This window comes from Phaethon aethereus (genome assembly GCF_964289735.1).
Source record: "Phaethon aethereus genome assembly, chromosome: 10".
NCBI classification, from domain to species: domain Eukaryota; kingdom Metazoa; phylum Chordata; class Aves; order Phaethontiformes; family Phaethontidae; genus Phaethon; species Phaethon aethereus.
The window spans coordinates 7,717,429-7,743,884 of NC_138586.1; the positions used below are offsets into that span (position 1 = coordinate 7,717,429).

At 45.3% G+C, this 26,456-nt stretch overlaps 1 protein-coding gene across 1 annotated transcript in view; it reads left to right on the forward strand.

The window, feature by feature from the left end:
- Positions 1-22,012: 22,012 nt before the first annotated feature.
- The window catches only part of IL1RAPL2 (interleukin 1 receptor accessory protein like 2), a gene marked incomplete at its 3' end in the record, with an annotated part of 388,469 nt that continues 384,025 nt past the window's right edge, over positions 22,013-26,456 (forward strand). The window contains exon 1 of the mRNA XM_082004281.1: positions 22,013-22,523. Within this exon, the coding sequence (XP_081860407.1) occupies positions 22,355-22,523 (169 nt within the window). The 5' untranslated portion in view covers positions 22,013-22,354. The remainder of the gene's footprint in view (positions 22,524-26,456) is intronic.

Below are 26,456 nucleotides of genomic sequence, written 5' to 3' on the forward strand. Positions count from 1 at the left end.
TCAAAATGGACTAGTGATCAGCTGTCAGGTTCAGCCCAGAACTGAAGAATCTGTAAAAGTGAACTTCCTAAGAAGAAATTGAAGAGATCTTCATGTAACAGGCAAAAGCAAACTGTTTTCAGCCTGCCCACAGATGAGAAGAAAGGAGAAGGAATAGCCTCAGCTCTGGGTGTGCAGAACGGCAGGTAAGTAAGTGGAGAATTTCACAGAGGAATGGGTCAGTGAAAATGGAGCTCTGATGTAAGTCCTGAGGCAATCACAAGGAAAATGTTTGTAACTAGAAGTAACTAGTGCTGTTTTTTGAGGTTTTCCTGTTGCAGCAAGGACACCAAGCTGGATGAATTCCTCCAAGGTATTCTGCTGCCCCTGGAAGCGACAGGAGATACTCGGTCTCTCCTTCCCAGTTTGTGCAGGATCAAGTGCTGCTTTAAGCATCCTGGCTGTTGTAACTGAGTAGCCTGCTCTTGGTCACTGGTGTCTGGGTGAAGAGTCTGTTGGGAGGACTCTCACCGGTGGAGGAGACCTTGCTGCCTCCTGGCAGAACCGGCGGGCTTGATCACTTTGGTCTGGATCCACCGACAGAGAAAGCTGAGCATGTGCCTCTGCACTTTGTGAGCTCGGGGCCCGGTGCTTTTTACTGAAAGGGATAAATAAGTGGTTCTTTGAAGCTAATGGCCTCTTTTGTCTGAATATATATAAATGCTATAATCCTGCAATCCTGTAACAACCTCCCTGATGTCAGACTGGCCTTGTACACACTCACATTAATGAGCTATCTCATACTAACTCCCTGCCAAGCCCAAACCCTCTTCCCTTTCGCCTTCCCTCTGTTGCTCTGAATAATTTTTCTTTTGCTTGCTTGTTGCTTGCCTGCAGTGATGGTTGTGTGCCCTTTTGCTCACTGGGAGTCTGGCAGTAAATCATACATTTGCTTTTTTTTTCTTTTTACATTCTCTAGCAGCTGCTCTGATTAGTTTGAAGCAGAATAAAAGACCTATAAATGGGGAGAATCCTGAAGGTAAGTACTTTACTGTGGACATAATGTCAAGGTACAGTACACACAGTAGCTTTTACAGGGACCATTTAAAAACTGTTATCCACTGTATATTTTAAAGGCAGGACATAATTCAGACATCTGATTGACTGCCCTTGAACGTTGATTCTTGCTCTACAATTTTTATTTTTAAGAAACCTTGATCTGAGAACTTTTGACAACATCCTATATTGTGTTCATCACCCTTAGTGGATTACTTCTGCTGGCTGAGTTGTGCCAGATTTGTGGTGACAATAACGCAGAGGAAAGAATGGCAAGCTCTATCAGAGGAGCAGTGGAACAGTCACTCCTGTAAATCTGAGGACTGCTTAAGAATTGTCTTCCCTTTTCACTGTAGAAAGTGTTATTTCTGATATTTCTCCTGGTTCTGATGACTCCAGGGAGGACATGATTCGGTGATCTCAGATCCGTGTAGATACCATGACACCATCTTCGTCCCTCTCTCAGGAATGGGGAGATGACAGTGACCGCCAGGGTACCCTCAATAGGCAAAGCCTATTGTACTCCCAGGTACCCTCCATAGGCAAAGCATTGCCATACTGAAGCACTGAGTCCAGGGATTTAACACAAGGATTTAGGAATCGAACTGGACCTGAAATGTCTTTCAGAAAGCTGTCAATCAGTGGCCTGTAGCTTTCAAGTCAGGCTGTTGCTCTTGAATGTATTGTTCCAGTAGTCTTTAAACTGAATCTTCCTCACAGCATCTCTAGTAAAATTATGGTGCTTCCTATCACCCTTTTCCTGCCCCCGTTCCCATCTGCCTCCCGACGCACTTTGTGTTTCTCTTGGTGTTTGCAGAGTTCAGTGCTTGACCAAGTCTGTCTTCATCCCTCTGGTGAAGTGTTGTTGGGTTTGCTGCATGGGGTGGGGTGTTTGAGCAGCTCCTGCTGAGGGCTCTTAATGAACAGCTTCTCTGGGGCTGTCCAGATAATGCTGATCACCAGAATCCTCCCCAAAAGCATGATTTTCACTGAGTTTTACACCTAATCTGCTTCCACTTCTCCTCTCATGGTCATGAGAGGTGCTGACCGGGGTTTCTCCACCAGGATGCACTCTGTGCTCTATTTTTCGGTTGTTTTTATGAAGTCCCCATCACCTCACCATTTCATACAGCTGCTTTGACTCCTCTTCATGCTGTTCCCTAGCTCAGCAGAGTGCTCTCTGTTTCCCAGCCCCTCTCCGTTTCTTGAGTCTTGGAACGTGTCCCCCTCTCAGAAGACTGTAGGGTTTACGCTGCAAAGGGTTTTTCTTTGGATCTTATGAAGTGCTTGAAGTCAATGCTGTGATTTTGCTGCTTGGGCTAAGGCTGCCTCTGATGTGCCCAATCCAAAGCTGTGGTTATTTAAATTCCAAGACAACTGACAAGTTCTGCTCTGCTTAGGTGACTGGTGCTGTACATTTATTTCCAAACAGTGGCTTCTTTATTTTGGAATTACAAGAGGTGCCTCTGGCCCTAAGTGGTTCGATGGAGGTTTGGTGGAGGTGGAGGCTGGAGAGCACTGGCAGCATATGCCTGCGTGGAGCAGACATACCTATGCGCTTGTCTTCCACCTGCTTTCTGCCAGGGAATATTAATACTCAAAATAGAAATTAAGCAAGTAGTTTCAGCATGCATGCTCTGTTGTCTTTAAGAAAGGATATAACTCTAGTGTGCTTGGTATTTCCAAGTACTGGCATTTTTATATAGGTAAGAAACATTCAAGTCCTGAAATACACTAAACAGCTTCCTACAGAAATTCAAGCCAATTTTAGAAATTACTGTGTTATCACAAGCCAAAAGCATTGGCAATCAAAGGTGTTTTTGAAGCCGTTAGCTCCAGTTCCACGGACTTGTTTTGTTTTTTTGTCTTTGATAACACTCATTGCTTTTGAGGAAATGAACTCACTGACAGCTTGGAGGGCAGGACTGGCTTAGGCATAGTAAAAAAAAACCCAAAATGCTGTATCTGAAGCCACTGTTTAGTCTTTGAATCTGAGATTAAATCATATCCCTTTATTTCCACAAATGTTTCTCTTTGCAGATGTACTGGGAGCAGGGAATTCAGTGCCTTAGAATGCATGGACAACAGAGGATGACAAAGCCTGAAAATAAATGTCCTGAAAAGTGGTTATTACCAGGCATTAAAACAGGTAAGGCTGGAAAAAGTATTTTAGCATATCTTTGCTTTTCTGACTGCTGCCAATATGTTTGACTGTTTCTTTTTTTTTTTCCCCTCATTCATAAGATATGGTCACTGGCGCTTAAAGAGACCTTGAAAATTGACATCAGAATTGACTTACTGATGTGATAAATTAGAGGACTACTCAATAGAGGTCATGCAGATGACCTTCGCCTGCCAGGTGAAGAGGTGGATGTGCAGGTGTGCAAGTGTGGAGTACCTTTTTCTTGCCAAATGTATTTCATGTATATACACCTCAGAAAAACTAAGGAACTTCTTTTCTGCCAAATACTGTGTTGCATAAAAGCTAGGGGATCTTTATGCCTATGTTTGCCCTCGAGGTAAAGCGAGGGTTTGAGAAAGGGCCTTGGCAGATGAGCCTCTTCGCCGTGCCTCGGGCCTCTGAGGGTTGTGCTCAGAGGAGCCAAGCCAGACTCCTGCAGCTCTCCCTCTCCAACCCTCCCCACCTGGAGCTTGGCATGGGCTACCTTAGCTGGGAGCTGTGTTGCTGCGGCTATGCAGCGCGGGTCATTTAACATGCTTGGCTCTTTCTACACTCTCTGGCAGGCCCGTCAGCGGCTGCAGCATGTGAGTGTGCAGAGCCAGGGAGCACCCTTGGGCAGACATAAGTGGGAACAGTGAAATTCTCCTTTTCTGCATGTCAGGTTAGCCCGGTGCTCCTGCTTGTGTTGAAGCCCGGTTATCTTTTTGGGAAGCAAAAGAATCAGACTCTAGAATTTAACCTTGAACTTTACATTCTAGTAACGGTGCTGGTCAACTTGAGAGACACTTGTTTACAGTATGATCCAGGTATGTAGGTTTAATATACAATTTATCTATCTGTGAACAAGGATATGAAACAACACTTAAAGTTGATTATTATTATTTTTACCACATTTCTCCCCTGCCCTGAAACTCCATTTCATTTTCATCTGAAACAACATTTTCCTTTTCCTTTTGCCAACTGACCTGGAAAATCCATTATTGAACTAAATCTAAGCTACCCCAAATACGTGTAGCTTCTGTCCAGAAAAGTTATTTGCACTTTTTTGCCATCAGTCCAGAGTTTCAGGCCATTTGTTGTACCCTTCCCTTTGTTTTTATGTTTTGCTCTGTTCTGTGGCCTGAAATATGATAATCTGAGCAGAACAGAAATGTAAAACAGGACGATAATTACAACCAGATTTCAAACTTCTATTGTTTGCTACAAACACAAAGTAGTAAAACACTGTAATAATTTCCTCTTTTCTAGAAGCACCAGCAAAAAATGGAGAGGGGAAGAGAAATCTGTAATAGAAAAACATAGATCAACATCAGTATTTGTTATTTCTAGGTTTTATTTCCTTTTACTTTTTAAACTAGGTTTTCCAAACCATCCGCTTGCAGAAATTTGCATTTTATGAGGACAAAATTACAAAATATGATGAGATCATTTTAGGTAACTTACCTCTTTTTCCTTAGCTTGTGGCATCTAAAACTAACCGTGCTTGTCATCTTCTCAGTAGTTTCTTATCATTGAAGTTAAAATATAATCTAAGTTTGCACCAAATGAACTGTTCCAAGATGAGTTTGCCAAACTCTGTATTGCAGTGGGATTTCTGCAATTATGATTAGATACTGCCAAACAAAAATGATCAGTGGAATACAAGTAGATCCAACGTTGATTAGCTTCTCTAAATCCCATAAGAGGTTAGAAGAAGCACAACTTGCATTTAATCTTTTGTCTTTCTGTCTCTGTCAACCACAGCTTTGCTGGAAGATACTGCACAACTGAAAGGGGATGAAGGGAGGAGAGATGAGGGTCTGATGGAGGACTTTTCTATTATTAGGGGCTGATCTGCTTTAGGGTATTGTTGGTGCTCACCAGAGGTCTCAGAACTGCTGGATCGACTGTTTGTGTAGCTACATCCCACCCAGAGGACAGAAATCACCAGTATGAGAGTTTGTGTGTGTGTGAATTATTTTTACTCCTTCCCCTCCCCACTTCCACCTTTTTCTAGCTGATTATTGGTTCTCCCACCAAAAGGTGAAATAAACAGCCAAAGGCAGCATTTGTCTTAGTCTTGTCTGAGAAATTCCCAATGGGAAATGGAAGCATATTTCTACTATCTGTTAGTGGATTTTACATTCCTGCTCCACAAACTGTTCTGCACATGAAAAACAGCTCTCCATTTGAGCAGTTTGCCTAACAAGCTTCATAGCTGTTTGCTGGATTAAGGCAAAGTTAGGATTTGTGTCTGATTTTAATTAATCCCAAACAGTGCTTCCATTTCTGCTGTTGGCTAGTCAAGAGAGACAGGTAAATAGTCAATATGCTGTATCTTTTTACTCTTTTACAAAAATATAATGCCTGCTGCATGAAGATGTTTCCTCTGCTGTAAGCCTGTTGTGTTATTCTTTGGGGAAGGGAATTCTTATTTTCCAATCCATATACTTATGCAGAGCAGTCAGTTGTCTTACACTCTGTATATGCAAAATTCTTAATAATTTTATCTTCAGCTTTCAAGCATAAAAGTGAGAAAGTTACCCTATTCCAAACTTAACTACTTGTGTATGTTGCTGGTATCAAATAAGATTACTGCTTGGAAGATAGTGCATTTAACTTTCACTTGAAATAACCCAGGAGAATGTCAGATGCAAAATGATTTTTGAAATTTGGCATTTACTGATGCTTTGTACTGTCTGTGTGCAACTTCAGTCAACAGCAGTGACATTATTGTGTGAGTCCCTCCAACTGAAGGGAATTGGCACCCTATTAAAACTCCTTCTTTGCAGAGCTGGAAATATGTTACTGTGCAGCTCGGTGTTTATCTTCTGACAAGCGGTGATCAGAATCATGGCTGCTACCAGCCAGGCGGGATTCTCTCCTTGTCAGTTTATTCCTTCCTGTAGCTAATCCTTCATCTGGTCTTATCTGGCCACCGATGTCCTCCTCATTCCTTTTGCAACAGGCTCTCTTTGCTTTGGCTTTTGTCCCGTGTAAACTGCAGCCCTGCCAAGTCTCTCTGTGATGAGCTCCCCTTCCGTGCTCTGCTGTTGCAGCATCAGCATCTCTCATCCTTGTGGATCAGCGCTTCTGCCTCTTTCTGCTCCAGCAGTGTGGCTGCTGCTGGCAGAGCAACCCCCGGAGACTTCGGGGTCCTCAGTGGGGCTGTGGGGCTGGAGATGGTGGATGCAGCATGGGGGTGGGTGATGCTCTACAGCATCTGCAGGTTTGCAGCCCTGCAGGTCTGTCATTGTCACCTGGTCTTAGGGAGGCAGGATGCGTGTGCCGGGCTGCAATGGGGTTATCTACCAGCTTTGCATCACTGTCTGCTGAAATTAATTGCTGGGAAGGGTTGATGGTGTTTTTGGAGAGAGGGACTTAGCTTTCAGCCTTATTTCCTCTTGCTTATGGTGGTCATCGCAGGGCCTCTTCTGAGCAGGAGTATAAACACACACATGGATAGTTTCCACGTGTGGCCGTATTTCCCAAAGATCAGACCTGAATCTGTGCTGCTATATACATAAGACTAGACATAAAGTCAATAAATGGGACTTTACACAGCTGTAAATTCTCTCACCCTGTCATCTTCCCATTCAGGTATAAAAGATGTGAGAATCATGTAGATTCAGAAGCAGAGGTTCATGGCAAGAATGGGGGTCTCCTGGTCACAGCCACAGATGTTGGCTAGAAGAACTAGCTGTGTTAGTGGTAGGGTTTATTAGGGCAATTTATGCCCCCCAAATTACCCTATTCCTCCTGGAGGCTGCTCACTTTGTACTCCAGCTCTGCCAAGCAAGCTGCTGAGGTAGGAGCTCTTTAATTTCTGCTATTTAAAGTCAAAATAAACCTATCTTATTTGACTGAGGCAGGACGGAGTGCAAGGCACCCAGCTGGCAGATCCATTGATCCTTGGCAGATGAAAAAAGAGCAGCTGGGAGGACAACCTCCGCTGGTGGCAGTCAGAAGAGGATGTTTGGCCACAAGGTAATTGTAAGGAATGTGGGTGAGTCCACATATAGATTGATTAAAATTGATTAAGAAGGTGTATCTGGGGACTCTTCCAAAGCTAACTGAAGTCAGTGAAAAAGAATCTTTTTCACTGAATTCTCTGGCATTGGGTTAAAACCCTAGAATACCCCATCATGGAATAATTTGGTTAGCAGAAAGAATGGAGGGATTTAACAAATCAAGGATTGGGGAACTAAATGGGATTTGAGGTGATGCGTTCAGTTCCTGGCTCTCCACAGACTTAAACTGCTTGACATTGCACAAGTTCATCAGTCTCTTTGGACATCCCTTCCTAGAACGGACAGGTATGGCAGTGTGAATAATTTCTCTGTCTCCCATTTTTATGAGTGTCTACTGTGTATTTCTCTGTTCTTTCTGTGTCTACAACTACACAACCCATCATCATCCCAACACACAGGGATGTCTTAGCTGGGGCCCCTTAGCCTGCTTTACCACACATATTAAAAAAAAAAAAAAAAGTCAAAACCAAAGGCCAAAACAGGTCCCATTATTTCTTTAGTGGTACATCAGAAATTAGTGTAAGGCTTGGTGCACGGCAGGCTGTTCTGACAGTTCCTGTGAAGGCTAATCTTTTCTGCTCTGTATTCAACTCCATTAATACCACGTTCCTCTTTTCATTCCTACTGAGCCTACCTGAAGACTGACAGCTGTATATCATATTACTCTTGTCTGTGAAATGGATTATTTTCTACAATGGGCTGAGATGAGATCAGAATAAGGGAAATGAAATTAGTTTTAAAAAAATTCAGTCAGTGGTATATTCCCCTCTTTTTTTATGAATAATGAATACATTCATATAGTGTAGCATAATAATTAAGATTTTTTGACTTACTATGAAATGCTGAAGAATGTCTAATGATACTGCTTTATCTATTAATTTAAAGTTCAAATATAAATTTAAGGTATCATTAAATACAGCTTCACCTAACTCTATATTTCAAAGTCCATGGGATGTTTTATTTCTAGGCTTTTAATCTTTTAATTCAGCTAAAAAGTGACTTCAGTAAGTGACTTGATAAATAATTTAAAAAATAGCACTTTTACACTGTAATCATGCCAGCAGAAATGAAAGAGTAACTGAAATGTCAGAGGTTATAAATTGCAGCAAAGGTATTAGCATCTTGGTGAAGAAGTCTATGTCACACAGAGAAGCAAAGTCTCCTGGCAACATATTGACTCTTTCTAATTAGTTAGAAGATTTATAAAGGCAGTAAAAATGGGCTAGTTTATTGATTTTTGTCACATTCCTGCACTACAATAGTTTTGCTCATTTACTGTATGTAACAATACCTTGTGTGTGCCTGAGCCCTCGCCATGGCTGGGACTGGGAAAAGTCGTCGTGTTTGGTCGTTCTTGGACTCACCTTGCAGAATGAAGCGGCTGCACACTGTTCGTCCCCAGCACCTCCTCAAAGTCAAAAAAGGTTTTAAAGGAAGGTTATATTCGGAGAAATGACTATAAATGCTGCTACTTTTGTTGTCCCTGTATGACATCTAGTTCAGATTTGCTTTGTTTATAGGTAACAAGACAATGTTTCTAATTGTCAGCTCTGCATACGTGATGAAGACCTGAAAGCAGAGATGGGTGTTTTCTTGGCTTCAACATCAATAATTGCAAAGATGCTGACACTGACGTGTAGCTGAGGTGGGCCGTGTGTGACTGAGCAGGATCTGGCTCTTCTCAGCTGCCCTGGCTCACGGGAGGATGCTGAGGGGACACTATCTTCTATGGTGAGGGTCTCCTGAGGAAGATGTTTTCCTGTGACTGGCTGGATACTGCTTGCGTGTTTAGGTTATAAGCTTCTCACTGCTGCGTTGTTTGGTGTTGCAGCCTCGCAGGGGTCACATGCAGGAGTGACGATCACACACCCTGTGACAGAGCACAAGTCAGTTCAAGCAATGGCACTGTAAAGTCATGTTGCTTACATGAGTGTGAAGTGCACTTGGCCCACGATTTTTCTGCCTGTATCACAGTTGCCTAAACAAATGGGGTGCCTCTATGAATCTGAGCAAAATGCAGAAGTAGATTACATTCTGCATGGAGCTATTCTAAGATATTTAAAAGTGAATAAAAAGCAGCACAGAGAAACTAAAAATAATGCTGCTGAGCTGCAGAAGGCATGGATGTGCCATGTCAGAAGCAGAAATGCAGCTAGATGGGGCATGAGAAGAGTTACTGAGTTAGGGAAGAGAAACTTAACCTGGTCCCGTTCGAGGCAGTCTGGTTAAATTGGTGCTAATGATGGTATGAAAACGTGCGGTGGGTTTGAAGGCGGCTTCTCCCAGTGTAGTGCAAATGCTGCAACGCCTGGGACGAGCTGCACCTCTCCCCACTGAAATGAAAGGGACGCAAGCGGTGCAGGCCGCCCGAGGCCAGAGCGGCGCTAGGGAAGTGTCATAGGAGCGGGAGAAAGGGCCTTTTCTGACCTGCACCTTGCACGGCCAGGTTTGAAGGTACCGGCTCCTCCTTACGGCTCCACAGCCTTCGCTGACGCGGCCTCCGCTCCTCAGGACGTCTCTTGGCCGTTTCTTCAGCCCAGGGCGGGCCGACGCGAGGGGCCATTTCGCTGGTGCCGACAGCGCGTTCCCCGCCTGGGCTTTCCAGGGTATTAGGGGCTTTGGCGGCGGCATTGTGCCACCCCGAGGCCCGGTGCAGAGCGGGGTCGGCGGGTGCGGAGGCGTAGCGCTCGCCGCCGGTGTGGGGCGGCGGGCAGGCCCCGGGCCCGGGGCAGTGGGCGGGCAGCGGCGCGGCACGGCCGCCAGGGGGCGCTGCGGCGTCTCGCTGCGCGGGGCGGGCGGGCGCACCTGCCGCGTGCGGCGCCGTCGGCGGCGGCGCGGGGGCCAGCGCTGTCCCGCTCCGCTCCGCTCCGCTCCCAGCGGCTCCGCCGCCCGGCCGCCCCCGGCCGCCCCGCCGGAACTCGACGGGGGGCAGCGCCCGTTCCTCCGCGGCGGCGGGAAGCCGCGCTCCGCGCAGACAAGCGGTCCGCGCCGCCCCCGCAGCGACACCGCCGGCCGCAGCTTCCACGGCCTCCGCGGGGGGGGGACGCCCGCAGCCCGCTGGCTCGGACGGAGCCGTGCCGGCATGGAGAGCTAGAGGGGAGTCGCCGAGGAGGTAAGCCCTGCCGCCCAGCGCATCTCGCGGCGATCTCTTTTTTTTTTTTTTTCCCCTTCCTAAATCTTTCCTCAAAAAAAGAAAAGTTCGGGTGTAACGATCATCCCCTCGGTGCCGCCCCCGGCGCGCGCGGGACGGGGCTGCGGGGCGGCTGCTGCCGTGTGGCTCCTTCAGCCTCGGGCCGGCGGTGCGAGCGGGCCTGGGGCCGCGCTGCTCCCGGAGCACCCCCAGGGGCTCCGGCGGGAACCCCCCGCGCAGCCCCGGCTCCCCGTCTCGGGCGGGCGGCCGCCCCACGCGGGTCGCGCTCCTCCCGCGGAGCCCGCCGGTCTCCTGAGAGAGCGGCGGGCCGGGGCCGGAGCCGTCTGTGGTGGTGCGGCGGCCTCGCTGTTCCTCGGATCGGGCCCTGCGGCGGTGGAGGCGCCAAAAGTGTTTTTCCTCCGCGAAGGGAGATCTTGGTTAGTACCGAGGGGCTGTCCCTCAGCGCTGCGAACGCGCCTGGGCTCCCCGGGAAAAGTATTACTGCCGGGGATTTAACATAAAAAACACGCGAGGATTTCGTTTTTTTAGGATATTGCAGCTTGGTGGAGCCTGTTGAAAAGGTGCCGGTTCTTTAGAGGCTCGGCTGCTCTGAGGTACCGCGGTGGTGTCCCGAACGTCGGGCGACTCAGAAATCTCTAGCTGCCTCCGAAAGTTTTATGGTAATAAGCCTCCTCTGGTTTCCTTTGGAGTCTGATGGAGACCTGCTAAAGGGCACGAAACCTCTCTCAAGCGCTTGGTTAAGCTGCTCTCTATTTAAAGAGCCTGTCCCTGGACTGCTACCTCTGCTAGGATGCAAAGAATCCAAAGTTTCTGGTGGAAAATGCTGTAAGCGGCAGTTTCTCAAAGTTACTGTGAGGTCTGTGTGCTTTGGGCAACCTCTGCTCCTTTTCAGTTAACACCCAAACTGAGGCTTGTACCGTGAGGAAGAACCCATCCTGGCAGGAACCGGTACTTTCTCGTGCTCCTCCGCAGTGTTCATAGTCTCTTGTTTTCATCCTGAAAAAAAAAAAATCGTGGTTTTAGAGCGTGTGTGGGGTTTGTGGCTGTTGCGATATTACCGTCAGAGTGCACGCAGTTTTGAGTTTTTTCAGAGAATTGCTAGAGGCGGGTGCAGGGCGCGGTGAGCCGCTGCCTGCGCAGGAGCGGGGAGGGGTGGTGGGGAAGGGCTGTTTCGGGGTGCCCGGGCGTTGTGTGAGCGTGGTTGCATTCATGCCCGAAGGGGCACTCGCCCCGAATGCTTGCTGTCGGGTGCTTAAAAGGGGCCGTCATTTCTTAGCAGGGGTAGACCTGCGCAGCTGCCCGGCGCCTGTCAGGTGTCTCAGCGTGGGGAGCGGCTGAGTGCCCGCCCTGCCTCTGTGTGGTGCGCGGGAAGGGGCTTCCCTCCGCGGGTGGGAGCGAGCCAGCTTTGAGGAGGACAGGGTGGCTGAAAAGCTTTACTCGTGCCAGACCCGAGGCAGGAGGTGAGTCTGGGAGGAAGCTGTCTGACAGCGAGCCAAGTTCTTGCTTTGCAACAGGCTCGGAGGAGACGGAGGCACAGGCTGGGGTTTGGGGTTTTGGGCTCCATAAGCCGGTGGGGTGTAATGTGCACAGAGCAAACGTGAGAAGTGAAGACTTCTGGCAGTTCACCAAGGCACAGGCAGCGCTCTTCAGGATTTGGGGAGCCTGTGGTTAAACAGGCGCTGTGACTGGTAACGTGCAGGATGGCTTTCCAAGAAATTACTAAGGATCACATCCTTCTGAGGATATTTCTCTGTGCACAGGAGACCTCTTGCAGTGGAAGGGGGCATGCTCTGACCTCCCTGCAGAGCGCTTGTGTTGCTAAGCAGCAGCTTGCACCTCCAGCGTGCTCCAGATCCGAGTTTGCGAGGGGAGACCTTCCTCTACTGAACTAAAGCTTTCTAGCTGGCGACCAAGGATGTTGGAAAGCACATACCCTGTGTGCGTGGGCATGTGCGCGCTTCTGGCCTGCTCCCGCGTACTGGGGAGGGGTGGTCAGTTGGGAGGTGCAGGGGTGTTAGCTGACGGCAAGGCTTCCTTACATGCACCCCCCTGCTTGGCCGCAAGCGAGCAGAGGAGAGAGAGATGAATCTTTGGCGGTTCCATTTGTAAGGCTCAAGAATTCTCGCAGACCACCCTCATACTTTCACAGTACCTGGGAGCTCATAAGAGCTTTGTCCTCAAATTGTTTGGTGATTGATGCTTTAGCGGTAAAATGGTGGGAAGGGAGAAGGGAGGAAGACTTGCTTGCACAAGAGGTAAGAAAAAAGACCAGGTGTGCCAGATTAGTGCACTTAGCCAACTTCAGTCAATTTTAGTGGATACCACACAATTGATGGAGCCCCTGTGCATACCTGGCGTCAGCCAGCTTTGCCTGAACTGCTTCGTATCTCGCAGAGCTGGAAAGCCTTTTAATCTCCAGGGCTGCCAGTCTAGCGGCTGCACTTCGAAGCAGTGCAGTAACCGAAGCTGTTGGAAACCAGCGTGGGGGGACTGGCCGCTCTCCAAACAAGAAGTCACATCAAAAAAAGAGCCTGGGAGGGTCAGGAGGGATTTGTAGGCTGGCGGGGGGAAGGTGAGCTCAGCAGGAGGGCTGTTCTCATGGCACAGATCACTTCTGATCAGGCAGGGACCGGTGCTGTGGGAAAGAGAGGAGGAGGAGGCTTCCTAGTTTGATGGAGACTGGAGGCCTGGGCCTCCGAAGAAGGTGAACGTCGCAGCCTGAAGCCCGGAGGAGGCTGCAGAGGAGTGGGGAGGCAGAGGCAGGTAGGAGCACGCTTGCTGGGCTCAGGATCTCATGGGTGTTGTGCCTTGCCATATAAGCTTGAGCCGTGGAGGGTTTAAGATTGTGTATCCAGGGGTGTGGGGCAGCTGCTGGCTCCGGTTCCCCGCGGAAGTAAGGGGCAGCTTGTGCGTGGAGGCAGCGTGTGTGAGGAGCCCAGCAGAGATGCAGGTAGGCTGCTGGAGCGCAAGGGGGAGAAAGTGGGGACAACATGTGACAGCTATGCCCCTGGAGATGCTCTGCCTGCTTGGAGATGACGGGAGCATCCAGGTGAGTCTCTCTGGCTGGGATGGGTCTGCAAAGGGATTCGGGTTGTTTGCGTAGTCAGAGTAATTTGTTCCCTGACTGTCCGCAGCTGTCTCGTACAGAGAGAAGGGTACATGTTACAATTACCCAGTTAAAGCCACAGAGAACAGCATCTTCGGTGCAGCATTTGGAAGAGAGAGGCTGTTTGGGCCAAATTTTTAATGTCCTGGGTTGAGATGCACCTTGTGGGACCGGACGAAAAGTTCCAGGGAGCATGTCTGTGCCCTGTGCCGCCAGTCATCCCTGCTGCCTGGGGGCTGGCTGAGGTGGGAAGCTGCCAGGGACGGCTGGGGCTGGCGGTGCTGACCTGTGCGTCCGAGGGAAAGGGCTGAGAATTTGTACTCGCAATAAGAAGTACAAATAAAGCATTTATAATGTATGAACTTTTCCTGCTCTCCAAAACATTCGGGCTCTGAGTAATCTCTCACTTCAAACTGAGGCTCAAGCTGGAAATATCAAGGGATGCTAAATTGTGAACAACTATTAAACAGCCTTAAAGGGCTGTACGGGAAACCGTGTCTGATCTCTGTTTCTAAGCCTTCCCCAAACAATGTGAGTCTGAGCTATTTATCAGGAGGCCTTTAGTTCTGGAAAGGGAAGTGAACATTTAAACTGTATCACAAAATAAAGAGGCAATTTAAGAGGCCATTTGCTTTTCAGGGTGTCCAACTAAAAATAAATCTTCCTTTGAACAGCCTTGAAAAGAAGACAAAGGGAAGAGATCTTGCCCTTGCTGAAAGTAATGAGAATCTCTTTGCTAGCTTTGAGGGTCAGGGTTTCCTCCAGCATCTGGTACTTAACCTAGGTAAGACCCCCTTGGAATCGGTGGAGGACCAAGGGTTGTGTTATGTTCAGTAACAAAGCTGGTGTGAGAGAGACTGCATGTTAGACAGTTCTGTAGGGTTGTTCGGCTAATCCTTTCCTTTCCAGCCCCTTTCTGCCCCCAAAGCACTACAGGAAGAGAGTTCCTTACACCCCTCTTTGTACTGCTTTATGTAACAGTTAAATTAACAAGGTTGTCTGTTTGGCAGAGCAATTCTAGGGCACATAAAATACATTATTTTAATTTCATTTTGGCCTGCATCGAAACAGCACCCCATTGTTTCCAAGATTTCTGCAAAATATCTGGCAGTAATGTCCTATAAGCAGTTTCTCATGATTCTCAAATTTCTGCAGGGTTTGTCTGCTTGTTCCCTTAATTAAACTCTTATTTTCACCCAGACAAATCTGGCAAAATACATACAGGTAAAGGCTAGCCTCTGGTTATGTGGGGGAAAAAATTTCTCATCAAGAGTATGTTTATCACTTCAAGATAAAAGGCTAAATGAGACTTTAAAAGACTAAATTAGACTTTATGAGATGGTGCCGAGTACAGTGAAAGCAACTTGCCTTTGCTGATGGCAGAGCGAAGTGCCCTGTCTCGCTTCTCTGGAACTGTGTTTTCTAAGCAGAAAACTGTGGAAGAGTGTTTTATAAGAAGCGTAAGAGCTGGTATGTCATCTTTTTCTGTTAATTCTGTCGTCTTTGAGCGTTATGTATTAGTTGGGAAAGCACATGGCCATGAATGAGATCAAGGAATGAAATTCTGAGCACACCGCATGCAGAGTTGCGTTCTCTCGGCGCGTGTTTCATTAACGTGCAGGAGTGAATGTGTACTGCGTTTGCCGTGAATAGTGCAAATATTGTTATTGTGTAAATACTGCAGAGGTATGAATGTATATAGGAGCAGATATAAAGTCAATACGACTGACACTTGTAACAACTGCAGTCCATCTTCTGTGTGGTCCTGGAAAGAGGGCTGTTTTAAGAAGCTGTAAAAGCAGTTTCTCTATAAAAGCAGGGCACGTTTCAGCATGCAGATGGCAGCCCAGTCTAAAATCTTCTGTTTTGTGCTGAGCACCTCTGTAAGAAGCCTTAAGGAGCACAACGGGAACGAGAGAAGCAGTGTGCGGGGAAGAGGTGGGATATGCTATCTTTCAGGATTGAGACCTCTCTTTGAACTGTCTGTCTCTCTCCATTTTTAATAGCTTTTCTACAAAAGCCGCTTGGGGAGCAAGGTTGGTATGAGTATGAAAGTAGTAAAGCATCTAATCTTTTGGCTTAATAATGCTCTTGCGTAGGCTGCTGTGAATTGGACAGACTTCCGTATTGATCTTAGAGCGGTGAGTGAGTTTTGAAAGTGGTTTGGGTGAGAACGGACTTTTCTCATCTCTCTTAATTTGCAATGTCTTCTCCTTTTGTGGGTGAGGCTCTGTGGAGGAGAGCTGTGTTCACTGGCACGATCATTTAAAGCACTTGGGAGGAAAAGGCCATGACCTGAGCAGTGGTGTTTCCTCTGGGTGTCAGCGACCGAAGAGCCAGAGTCAGGTGAAGCCATGGGTTTTCTGGAATTTACAGGGTTTATCAGCGACTCTAAAGCCTAAGAGTTCTCATCAGCAACTTGCTTTTTTGCCCCTGGAGAGCTGAGAAGCAGGGTTCAGAGTCCTTTTTTCCTGAGAGGAGCTTCTCAGCAGCCCGGGGCGGGCTGGGTCCGAGAGCGTAGCCTCTGAGTTCATGCCAGCCCAGAAGAAGTCAGCCCTCCTGGGACAGTGCCCAGCGCGTTGGGAAGCGTACGTGGTCGTCTGAGTCTGGGGCTCCTCTTTCCCCCTGGGTGCCCGGGATTACTGCTGTGGGAACTGTCTTGCTGTAACTGTGTCAGCTCTAGGACTTAGGCTGTTTTAAGCTGATTCTTAAAATCACTCTCCTTTCCCCAGTACTAGTGTACATTTTTAGCTTTCCAAGTGTAGACCATCTTCACATTTTCTTCTCTCCCCCAGATTTTCTGTAATCTTCGAAGTACTTCTGCAGAGTGGTACGAGGCTAAGCCTCACGCTGTAAACCTGAACTCTCTGGATCTGACAGTCTTTACATTGCTGTACTTCATGTTGCCTGAAGTACTGTATTGATTAAACCACAATCTGCAGAAGTAAATATATGTAGAATATTAATAGCTCCTACTCTAGGGGAAAAAAAGGCTGTAAATTAATAGATCCATTATGTTGACCTCATAAACCATGTGGGCTTGAAGTACAGTTGTAATCCTCCTCCCACAACACGTATTTCACTTTGAATGTCTTTAAAAGGCCTGGACTGCACAAATGTAAAAGCTGTGATACTGGACAAGCATATCCGTATATCCTGGGATGCGTAGTTAGGATATTGTAAAGTTAAGGCTGGAACAATAGTTCTCTGTAGAGTCCAGAGTAGTGCTGAATCAGTACATCATTGATGGTGCAGCTGGGCATGAGGCTTAAAAAATAATAGCTAACTTTCCCACTCCTTTGTTATTCTTGCTGTTCCTCCTTACAGTTGCTTTCTGCATTTCCAAGTGCAGGAGTTGCTGCCATAAAGGGGGAGTACGATTCAGGGATTTAAAATCCAATTTGAAGATATAATGAATTTGAATTCCGTGTGAGTGAGTTGCGTAGGGAATCAAGGTCAGTGAGTGGTTTGAGCTGATGGTACTCGATCTGCTGATCAGTGCTGAATAGTTCTAGGTTTTTCGTTTCACGAATCTGTTAAGATGGGCTGCTGAGGTTTTTGTGAAATTTTCTTAGTAGACATTTAGATGAGTGCCGGTATCACATGCTCATCACTAACCCCTCTGGTTAGCATTTCAATATTATAGACAATGGAATCCTTATCTGTATTTGGAATAGTTCAGGGGATTTTTCCATTTCCTGCTTTTTTTTTTTTTCCCCGACAAAAATAAGCAACATTTTAAGGCAAGCTGTTGGATCCGAAAGTTCTTGAAGGAAAATGTTCTTGCGCTAATGCTCACAGGGTTTTCCCTCTGCAGGGCAAACCAACCGCAGTTTGCTCATAGCTTTGAGTCTGATTGCCACTTCAACATGACTCAAATCACTTCTACTCTTTGCAGCCAGAAATGTTAATGGGAGAAGTTATTGTGTGGAGGCCATCGGCAGTATTTTGTGTCTGCCAATGAAGCCCATTTTTTTTTGTTTTGGTGTTAAACTGTAAGATGCCTTTTGAAGCTTTAAGATGCTGCACTTGGTATATTCTATGGTTGCCATTTGGAAGATATTTAACTTCCTAATGGAAGCATTAACAATCTTTCAAGCAAAACCTCCACGTTAACACCTAAGGCGTGGTGCTCTTTGTTTCTTCTGTAGTAACAGAAAAGATTCTGAGTTTACCCTCTTCACATCACAAAAGATCTGTGAGTTTACAGTTTGTTCCTTTTCTTTCACACCCAGACATGCACCAGGAGTCATTAGAGATTGGTGGTGTGACCTTGTCAGGTGCTCTTGTGTATTTAGTTGTGGTTCTCTTTGCTTCCTCAGGATAATACCTTGGTCTGTCTTTGTTGTATTGCTATCATACAGCTGATGCACTGCTGAGCCACGAATAAGCCCAGACATTTTAGATGTTGCCTCGTTGTTGCTGGTTACTTGCAGTTCACACAACACATGCACTACCAAATTCCCTCTGTTCTTACCCCAGTTTTAAATTTCTCATAGAATTTCAGCTGAACAAGGAGGATTAGCCAGATGTGAATTTAGTTAAGGACCTGAGCCCAGTGGAGGCTCAAATCCAGAGTGCTGAATACACACTGCCTTGTAGAATTAATGTTCACTGCGTATGTAGACAACTTAAGTGGCTGGTTATGATGGTGAAGATGCACAGTGAATTAGGCAAAATGAAATGCTCATTGGGCAACGAAGCAAAGAATGCTGCATGACCCGTATCAAGTAGAGCTGAAGATACGGTATTTGAACTAGCATACATCTCTGATCTTAAATATTTTTTGTTTGTGTTTGAGATATCAACAAAAAGGGACTGGTGCCCCTTGTGGATTGCTTCCATCCAGCATATTGTATAGACTAAAAATCTTTCAGTAATAAACAACTCAAAGTTTGGTGTGTTGGCAAAAGAAGAGATGACCTGAGAGAGAGTTCACATTAAAATTGAAAGCCTTAAAAAGTGGAATGGCGAAATAGTTTGAAAATCAGTGAACAGAAGTCACCATCTAGCATACTGTAAAGACAACGAAAGAATTACTGTTGCCATTTCATCCTTTGTGTGTGGGGTGAAAACTGTAATTTATTTCCCTGAGATTTCTGAACAACAAAGCCTTACTATTGGAAACCACTGAAGAGGTGGGTTGCTGTTTTTAATGAGCACCTTCTGCATCGCCGCTTCTGTGGAGAAACCAGAACCTACGGAGCCTCATGGTGTGTCAGCAAAGCTCCGTCTGTGCACAGATGGGTGCCTGAGTGCACACATGCACCGCTTTGCTTTTCTGGCTTGCTCTTAAAAAGGAGCACTGTATAAACAAAGCTGGGGGTAGAAATTAGAGCAAAACTACATTATATTTAAAGCGGGAGCTTGGGAATCTCAGTGCTGGGTTTTGTGTAGAATATCAATGCTCCAGTTTTCTTCCTGTTTCTAAGTGCTTTCTTCTAACCCTGTCACTTGAAATTCTTTTGAGTCTGGGAAGCTATGTGAGATGAAGCGGGTGCTGGAAGGACGGCAAGCAGTGCACGAAGAAAATGGGACACAATTTCCCAAGCTCTGTTTTCTGAGGACTCGGAAGAACGAACTACGTTTGTCAACACGGGTGAAGGGCATTAGGCAGCATGTGGGAGTCGGGTTTCTGTGAGAAGAACAGAATTTGTGCTGCATCGCAGCCTGGTCCCCTTGTAGTTGCTGGGTGCTTACAGCTGCCTGTCCGTGGTCTGTAGCATCAAACGGTATGAGGAGGGAAAGGGTGGCCTCGTTAGCAGGGGAATGATTGAGAGTAAAGTTGTCACACCTTCTCCTACCTTTCTCCCTCTGATGGTAGCAACCTCCCTTTGCTTATCTGGATACAAATGCAACCTGGCAGGTCACAACAAGGGCTGGGTTGACTTATTCAGCGATTCTTCCGGCCGTCTCCACAAGCACTTTATTCTGTGTCTCACTTCCCTCCTCCCTGTGATCTTGGGCAAGTTAGATGTAACCGGTATTTCTATATCCTTACTAAGTAAGACATCTTCTTCACTCTTCTGGGAATGGTCCTAAACTTGATCCCCTCTTGTAGGAAGTATCCAGTAGAGTACTATGTTCTTGTGACAGCTGTGAGCCCCTACTCACGGCTGCTTGGAGTTGGCAGCATCAGGGTAAGCAGCTCCTCAGGGAAATGCTTCTCAGTGCTTGTACGGGAAAGTTTGTCAAATGACAAAATCAGCCCTGCTTCGAGAAAAATGCCTAGATTATAGGAAAATGGTATTGAATGTTAACTGGTTTATCCCATCTCATATCTCTTCAAGCTAGCACAGTTTTATTCATCTTCTTCATCAGATCATAGACACTCTCTCACTCACTTATTTCCAGAAGTGCTAGCAGGTCTAGCACAGGATTGTCTTGAGTCTCTAGTCTGTCTCACTGTGTGGCAGGTGAGCAAATGGCCCAGACGAGGGCGTTGTGAGACTGGTCCCATTGGGAGACCTGGTGGGAGTCTTGGCAGGTTCAGCCCCAGAAATCTCCTCCTGAGCAAGTTTAGAGACTTTGTCCTGGATACACACAACCTTCCCTCTTCTGTCTGCTTGACATTCTTCTGGGGGAAATAGATCTTATACTGCACCTTGTGTTCTTTGTCAAATTACATGTTTTAAAAAAATAATCTATGATACGGCAGTTTGAACAGCCTTGTGGTCTATAGCTGTCTGCTGCTTCAGGACAGTAACCAGTTGACCCTCTGGCCCCACTGGTGTGACTGAGCCTACCTTCTTCTGGTTGGATGTCTGGGACGGTGAAGATGACGCCTCAAACTTTGACATGTATTTTCATGCCAGCTTCAGCTGGGTTGTGTGAGATGTGACAAGCTGAGGCTCTAGGCTAGGCTGTGAATAACTGGGTGGTGGAGTAGTTTCTTGCCCTTTTCCCCGCTGCATTTTCCTGATTTTTGCAGGTACAGAGACTGGCTGCCTTGGTGAGGCCAGGGCTTCAAAAAGCAAAGCTGCTATCAATGCTGACAGAACCAAGAATTTTCCCCTGTCTCTAGCATAAATGTTGGCTGGCAGAACTTGCTTTGAATTTTTAGGTGTATTTAATGCAGCATAGCTCATTTGGGGTGGGGATGGAGGGACCCACGTGAAAAAAGACCTAGGAGTTACATACCTCAGCTGTAATACCTGAAGGGAGGAAACTGGAGAAAGTAATTTGCAAAGCTACACTTGAAAATCATTCTAGCGTAACATCATCATTACAATTATCTGTCAAGATTTAGTTCAATTACTTTTTTTTAAGCTCTCTTGTCAAGATGGCCTTGCTTGTTTCAGGATTTTGGTACTCCAAGGAAAGGTTGAGGAGGAATGAATACTAATTCTGCTATTAACCACTGTCAGGCAGCCTTCAGCGCGTATTATTCCTTAAACGCCTTTAGCATTGTTGCTGTGGGGAATCAATAGGCATAAAGTGCCCACGGGAACGTGGAATTTCGGCGGGGGGGAATCCACTGCCGGTTTATAGCTCGCAGTACGTTAAGGTGAGAGGGAGAAAACCTCAGTTGTAAGTGGTAATTTTGAAATAATTGAATAGCAGCATAATTGCCATCATGTGAGAGATTATACGTGGTTCCTTACATTTTCTTCACACAACAATAGGCTGGTAGTAAAATTACAAGGGAAGAACATTTGATGTAATAAACTCAAACTAAACTGAATGATTTCAGTGAACTGCAGGACATTGCACCCTCTTGCTGGTTTATCACGTTGAGCAAATGTTCAGAGCTGCAGGGGCCCGGGCTGGTCCCAAAGCTGAGGGTGCCTCTGGGCGGGCGGATGGACGTGGTACAGCGTTTAAGGAGTGATTCTGTTTGGTTGGCCTTCGTTTTGGCTACTAATGCAGGTAGTTTTGTGTATTTCTGTTTGAAAGAAATTGCTATAAAATGTTTGCTGACTCTTTTGGCGCAAATAATAATTTCATACTGATTTAGATGACTGCCCTCTTTATCTGAGAATGAGGGTCCTGATCTAAAATCTGTATCTGATATGGAGATGAATCCCTGGAGTCTAAATATATCAAGCCTCTTGAAGGCCTGTGACTTCAAGCTGAGCATATATTTGAGGACTCTAGCGTACAATTAAGCATCTTTCTTTCTCTCATTTAGATATATATAGAGAGAGGGAGAGAGATGGGCTTTGAGTTCAGATTTGTTCTATCTGTTTTTAAGTACAGATAAGGAGCCTCAGTTTGCTCTTGCTGTTTTCTTGAATGACGTCATACTTGCAAATGAAAACAGAATTAATTCCAGTAAATACATAAAATGAAAAATACAATTTTAAACTAGTTTTTTTCTTTTTTCTAATGCACCTAATATAAAGGAGGTTGTAAAGTTCACAGGAGAGACTAATTTTATCTTTCTAATAAGAATCCTGAGACATGCATTCATTGATTTCTGAATTTTGTTCATCTGCCTTTGCCTCAGTTTATAGGAGGAATCTCTGGAATAGCAGTAATTCATTGCAGGAGCTTTTACAAGGTCACCAGTGGGAAATAAGGTTGCTAAGAGAAATTGCTTGAATAACCTACTCTTTATCTTTTCCTGAACAATGTGAAGTTTTTATAAGCGTGTGGCCTGTTTGTATGAGACAAAACTAATCATGACCATCAGGGTCTCTCCCTTAAATAACATACAAAAATCTGCCAGATTAGACCCATGTTACTTCAAATAAACAATTAAGTCTTGTGGTTTATTTAAGCAAAATATTATTAAAAAAAAAAAAGCCAACCCTTTTGTGTGATAAAGTATTCATAAATAGTTACTTTGGACCATTATGTTTTCCTACCTCTGCATAAATGCAGAAGTCACTAGATTAAGCCATTGCCCTGTAATGGTTCTTTGAGAAATGTTTGACTGTAGCTGCTGCTTTGTTGTTGTGAAGAGCTGTGATTCAGACTTCATACTATGTTTGCATTTCAGCGCTCTCAGAAAGATGAAGCCTCTTGTCCTCTTGGTTCTTGTGATCTGTACTGTAGTCAGCATGAATTTGAAGCTCGTGTCAAAGAGAAATTCTGGTAAGTCACAGAAAAATATTTTTACTTTTGAATCTGGACCTGGTGCAGATCTAAGCATTTTAGATGTCTGCTTTTTGTTTTGCATATATACTTCTTGTTCTCTACTGCAAAAGAAAAAAGTCATAACCAATACGGTTTTCTTACCAGATGTTACAGGATGAATTTTCTCTCTATAATGTTCTGTTGATGTGACTTTAAGCTATTTGAAAGTGTCCTTATGTTTTCTTCTATTAAAAAAGAAAAAGAAAAGGTTGATCTGACTGAAACCCCACAAAGGTAGTAATGACTTGGGCATTGTTTTAACATCCAGTCTTTTACTGATGCTAAGGGATTTTCTTAACTGTGGATGTGGTTTGTGGTGACTTTTAAGTCTGGATGATCTTTTTGTATGTTGGAAGGTCATCTTCCAAAAAGTCATGCCAGCCATATGTGTGATAATGTATAGGGCTAACTGGGAAGAGCTTTCCTGGGTAGATAACCTCAGATTATTCTGGCTGTGGAAGGGCGGGGGAGTTGGTTTATGTTTACATCTGCTTTTGAAACCCACTAATAGTAACAGAACACTTCAAAGAAGCATTAGAGTGTCTCCTTCCAGGATAGACAGTTGATCTGGATAATGTTTCATCTATATTAGAGCCTGAAGTGACTTCTAGTCTATGCAGCTCTCCCTTCTCAAAGGGAATGACTTCATGAGACTGTTTGCCTTTCTCAAGGAAGCTGCGAGTTTGGAAGAAGGACTTTGGGTGGACCATTAAGTCAGCTGCAGTGTTGCATAGTGGTGTTAGTCTGCTAGAGCCTTGTCTATGTGGGCAGGTAACTGATGCAGGATGCGTGTCGTACTTGTAAACTTGCATGTTAACTTACTCATTCCCACTAGTGGTGTGCTGTACGTACTAGTGTGAGGGCTTCCATTGATCTTACCATCCTCACTGTCTTCAGCCAACACTTTTAGCAATGCAGGTACAAACAGAAATTACTGACTTCACTTGGTTTGGCCAGTTTTAAGTTTAATTTCTGCATTTCTTGAGAACAGAGGATAAAAGTTATTGGTTCATCTATTACAGAGAATTAGATGTCACATCCCACCAGGCTAGGAAGTGTTTCTCTGGGAACTACCAGATGCTAGGCTGAATTCTTTCTGCTGGGCTAGAAAGTATAGATGGATGTTGCTAAATCAAACTAGTCTATAGACTTTTATTGTGGATATTGTGCCCTGAGCCCTGTTTGCGCTGTGAGAGCAGTCATGGATATCGGGATTTGGCTACAGTGGAGCTTGATCTACACTCTGCTAAGGGCGATGGTGTTCCTGTTTTTCAAAACTGCTATGACTGGCCTGGATGAGAACCCCTATGAGATCCATAATCTGTATAATTGAGCAGCCTTGATTCACTGATGCCAGGCAACACCACCTGGCTGCAAGGAAGAGCCTTTGCATTTCCTTTATCAGAAGTACACATCTGTAGAAGTAACATGCCTGTGGTTATAGTGTCATTCAGCTGGTAGTTTACCTTTAATTATATTTTAATTTTTTGTTTTAAATCTGCTTTCTTTGACTCTGCAGAATTTCTTGTGTTATTGGCAGCTGTTGACGGTATCAATTCAGGTTGAGTACTGGTGGGAAAAATGCTTTAAATATCTTAGACTGCCTATTGCTAAATACAACCCACTAGTGAATAGCCGGTTCTTTTTCTTTTAATTTGATTGAGTTGGTGTATATTGAGTATAAGATGAAGGGGAAAATTGCACGTAAAGTAAAATTATAGTTTCTTTGCAAGTACCTGATCATGTGGTTGATTTTCACCTTCAATATTCATTGTGTCATACATGCTGATTTTTAGGTTGCTGTGTAGAGCAAACTATTGATTCCTTTTTTTCCCTTTTTCTCTTTCCACTACATTGTGTGTGAAATACATTTTCTGTTTCTGTGATTTTGGCGCTTGGAGCAAAATTGATAATTTGACTCCTTTTCTGAAAGGCATCTTTAGATACGAAGGGCTGTTGTTTGATTGCTTGGGGCTTCACTAAATGTTACATGTTGTGAAAGGACAGATGCCCCAGAGGCTTCTGAACTTTAACTATTTGTATTGTTGTTTAAGTTGAAGATCAGAGTTAGTGGGTGGATGCAGCCAGGCAAATGCACGAAGAAACAATGAGGCCATGTTGCTCGACAGGGTGACAGTAGCTGTAGCATGCTGGTGCTGTAGGTCGGGGTCTTTTTTTTTTTTTTTAATGGTGTCTTGTTAAAGGAGAGTGGGAAGGGGAAAGTAATTTAATGGTTATTTGTGGGCAGCTGCACTGCAGTGTAAACAGCAGGATGTCGGAAAGCAAGAAGGCTGTTTTAGCTGCAGACGAAAGCGAGGGGGGGAGTGGATGGGGTGCCCAAATGACACCCTGTGGACAGGATCTCTGCAGCAGTGTTCTGGATGGATGTTGTAGTCTTGGGTCTTGCCGGCTATTGGCATGGGGATGTCTAAGCTGGTGAGCATCCTTAAAAGGAGAAGGGAAATTGTGCAGAGCTGTGTGAAGCAGTGCACGGAAAGTGCTGACACTGATGATAAAGATAGATTTGGGCTACCAGGGCAATAAACCAGCACAATCAGGGTATCGGTGTCTTTGCTGACTTATATAGACTGGCATTTTTCCAAGCAATACGTAGAATTACTGCATGAGCGGACAGAATTGTCATTAGTGTTAAATACAAGAGCAATTATGAAGTTGACTAGTGTGTGTGTGTAACATCACATAATAGAATATATCTTGTTTAAGGAGTAGGGAGAACTTAAAAGAGAGCTGAAGTGAAGAGGACTTGGGGTGAAGCGATGAGAAGGTGGGGCGTTGTCTTCAGGTAATGCAAAGGCATCACTAAAAGCGGGGCAGAATGACCAGGAGGGCGTTATTAGTGGAACTGAAGTTGCCTTAAAGAAAACAGAGGTTTGACTAGGAAGGCATCTTCAGAGGCTGGTGTGAAAATGTTCCTTTGAAGCCAAGGAATATAAACCCAAGGGGAGGAGTTGAGGATGAGAGCTTCAGACAGCAAATGCAGACAGTATACAGAGGCTGGACAACAGGCAGGAGTCATTAGAGAGAGGTCAGCGGTGGAGGATCTAAGATGTCAAACAGAAGGTGATGAAATGGTGCTCCAGTTGCAAGTATAGAATTAAAGTTTGCTAAAGAAACAGTCCTCACAGAAGGGGAGAGAAAAACAGAACTGAAAGGGATTAGTCTCACGTCCTTTACTTGCCCTTTGCTATAGATTCAGGTGTCCGTATTTCTGTTTGGAGAAGTCAAGCAGGAATGAATGCATGTGAGGGCTACAGACAGGTTTTGGAGTACCTCACAATGCTGCAAAAATGACACAGAAACTTGTAGCAAGACAAATTTGTTTGGCCGCTTCTCACTTAAGATGTGGTGCCAAAATAATTAAAATGGGTGAGCTAATTTAATTATGCTACTCAGATTCTTTGTTACAGGCAGCAACTTCCAGATGCTACAGAAGAAATCTGTCATGTCTACAGAGTAATGATTGCTGTTTGTGGTGGGAAAAGAACAGTTTGCCTCGAGCATCTGTGTGAATGTAATGTTGACTTAAGTTTCACAAGCATTTTTTAATGTTATGAAGCTTTTTTGAAAGCTGCAGGTCGTCCTTTTTGCCTGCTTTAAGAAGTAAAACTGAGCAAACAGCTAATGCTGGGACTGCAGCCTTAGCAATACCCTAGAAAGGGTATTTTGCAGGTGGAGGTTATTCAAATAAATTGAGGATGTGGGAGCTGCTAGGTTCCCAGCTGTAGGTGATTTCCTTTTAATCTAAGTGACTTCTTTTCCCAAGCCCTGTGTATATAGTGCTTTGAATAATCATAGCAGGGAATATAAAACCAATTAAAAAATCATTGCATTTTTTATACAAGATATTTTTCAGTTTATAGATTCTGTTTG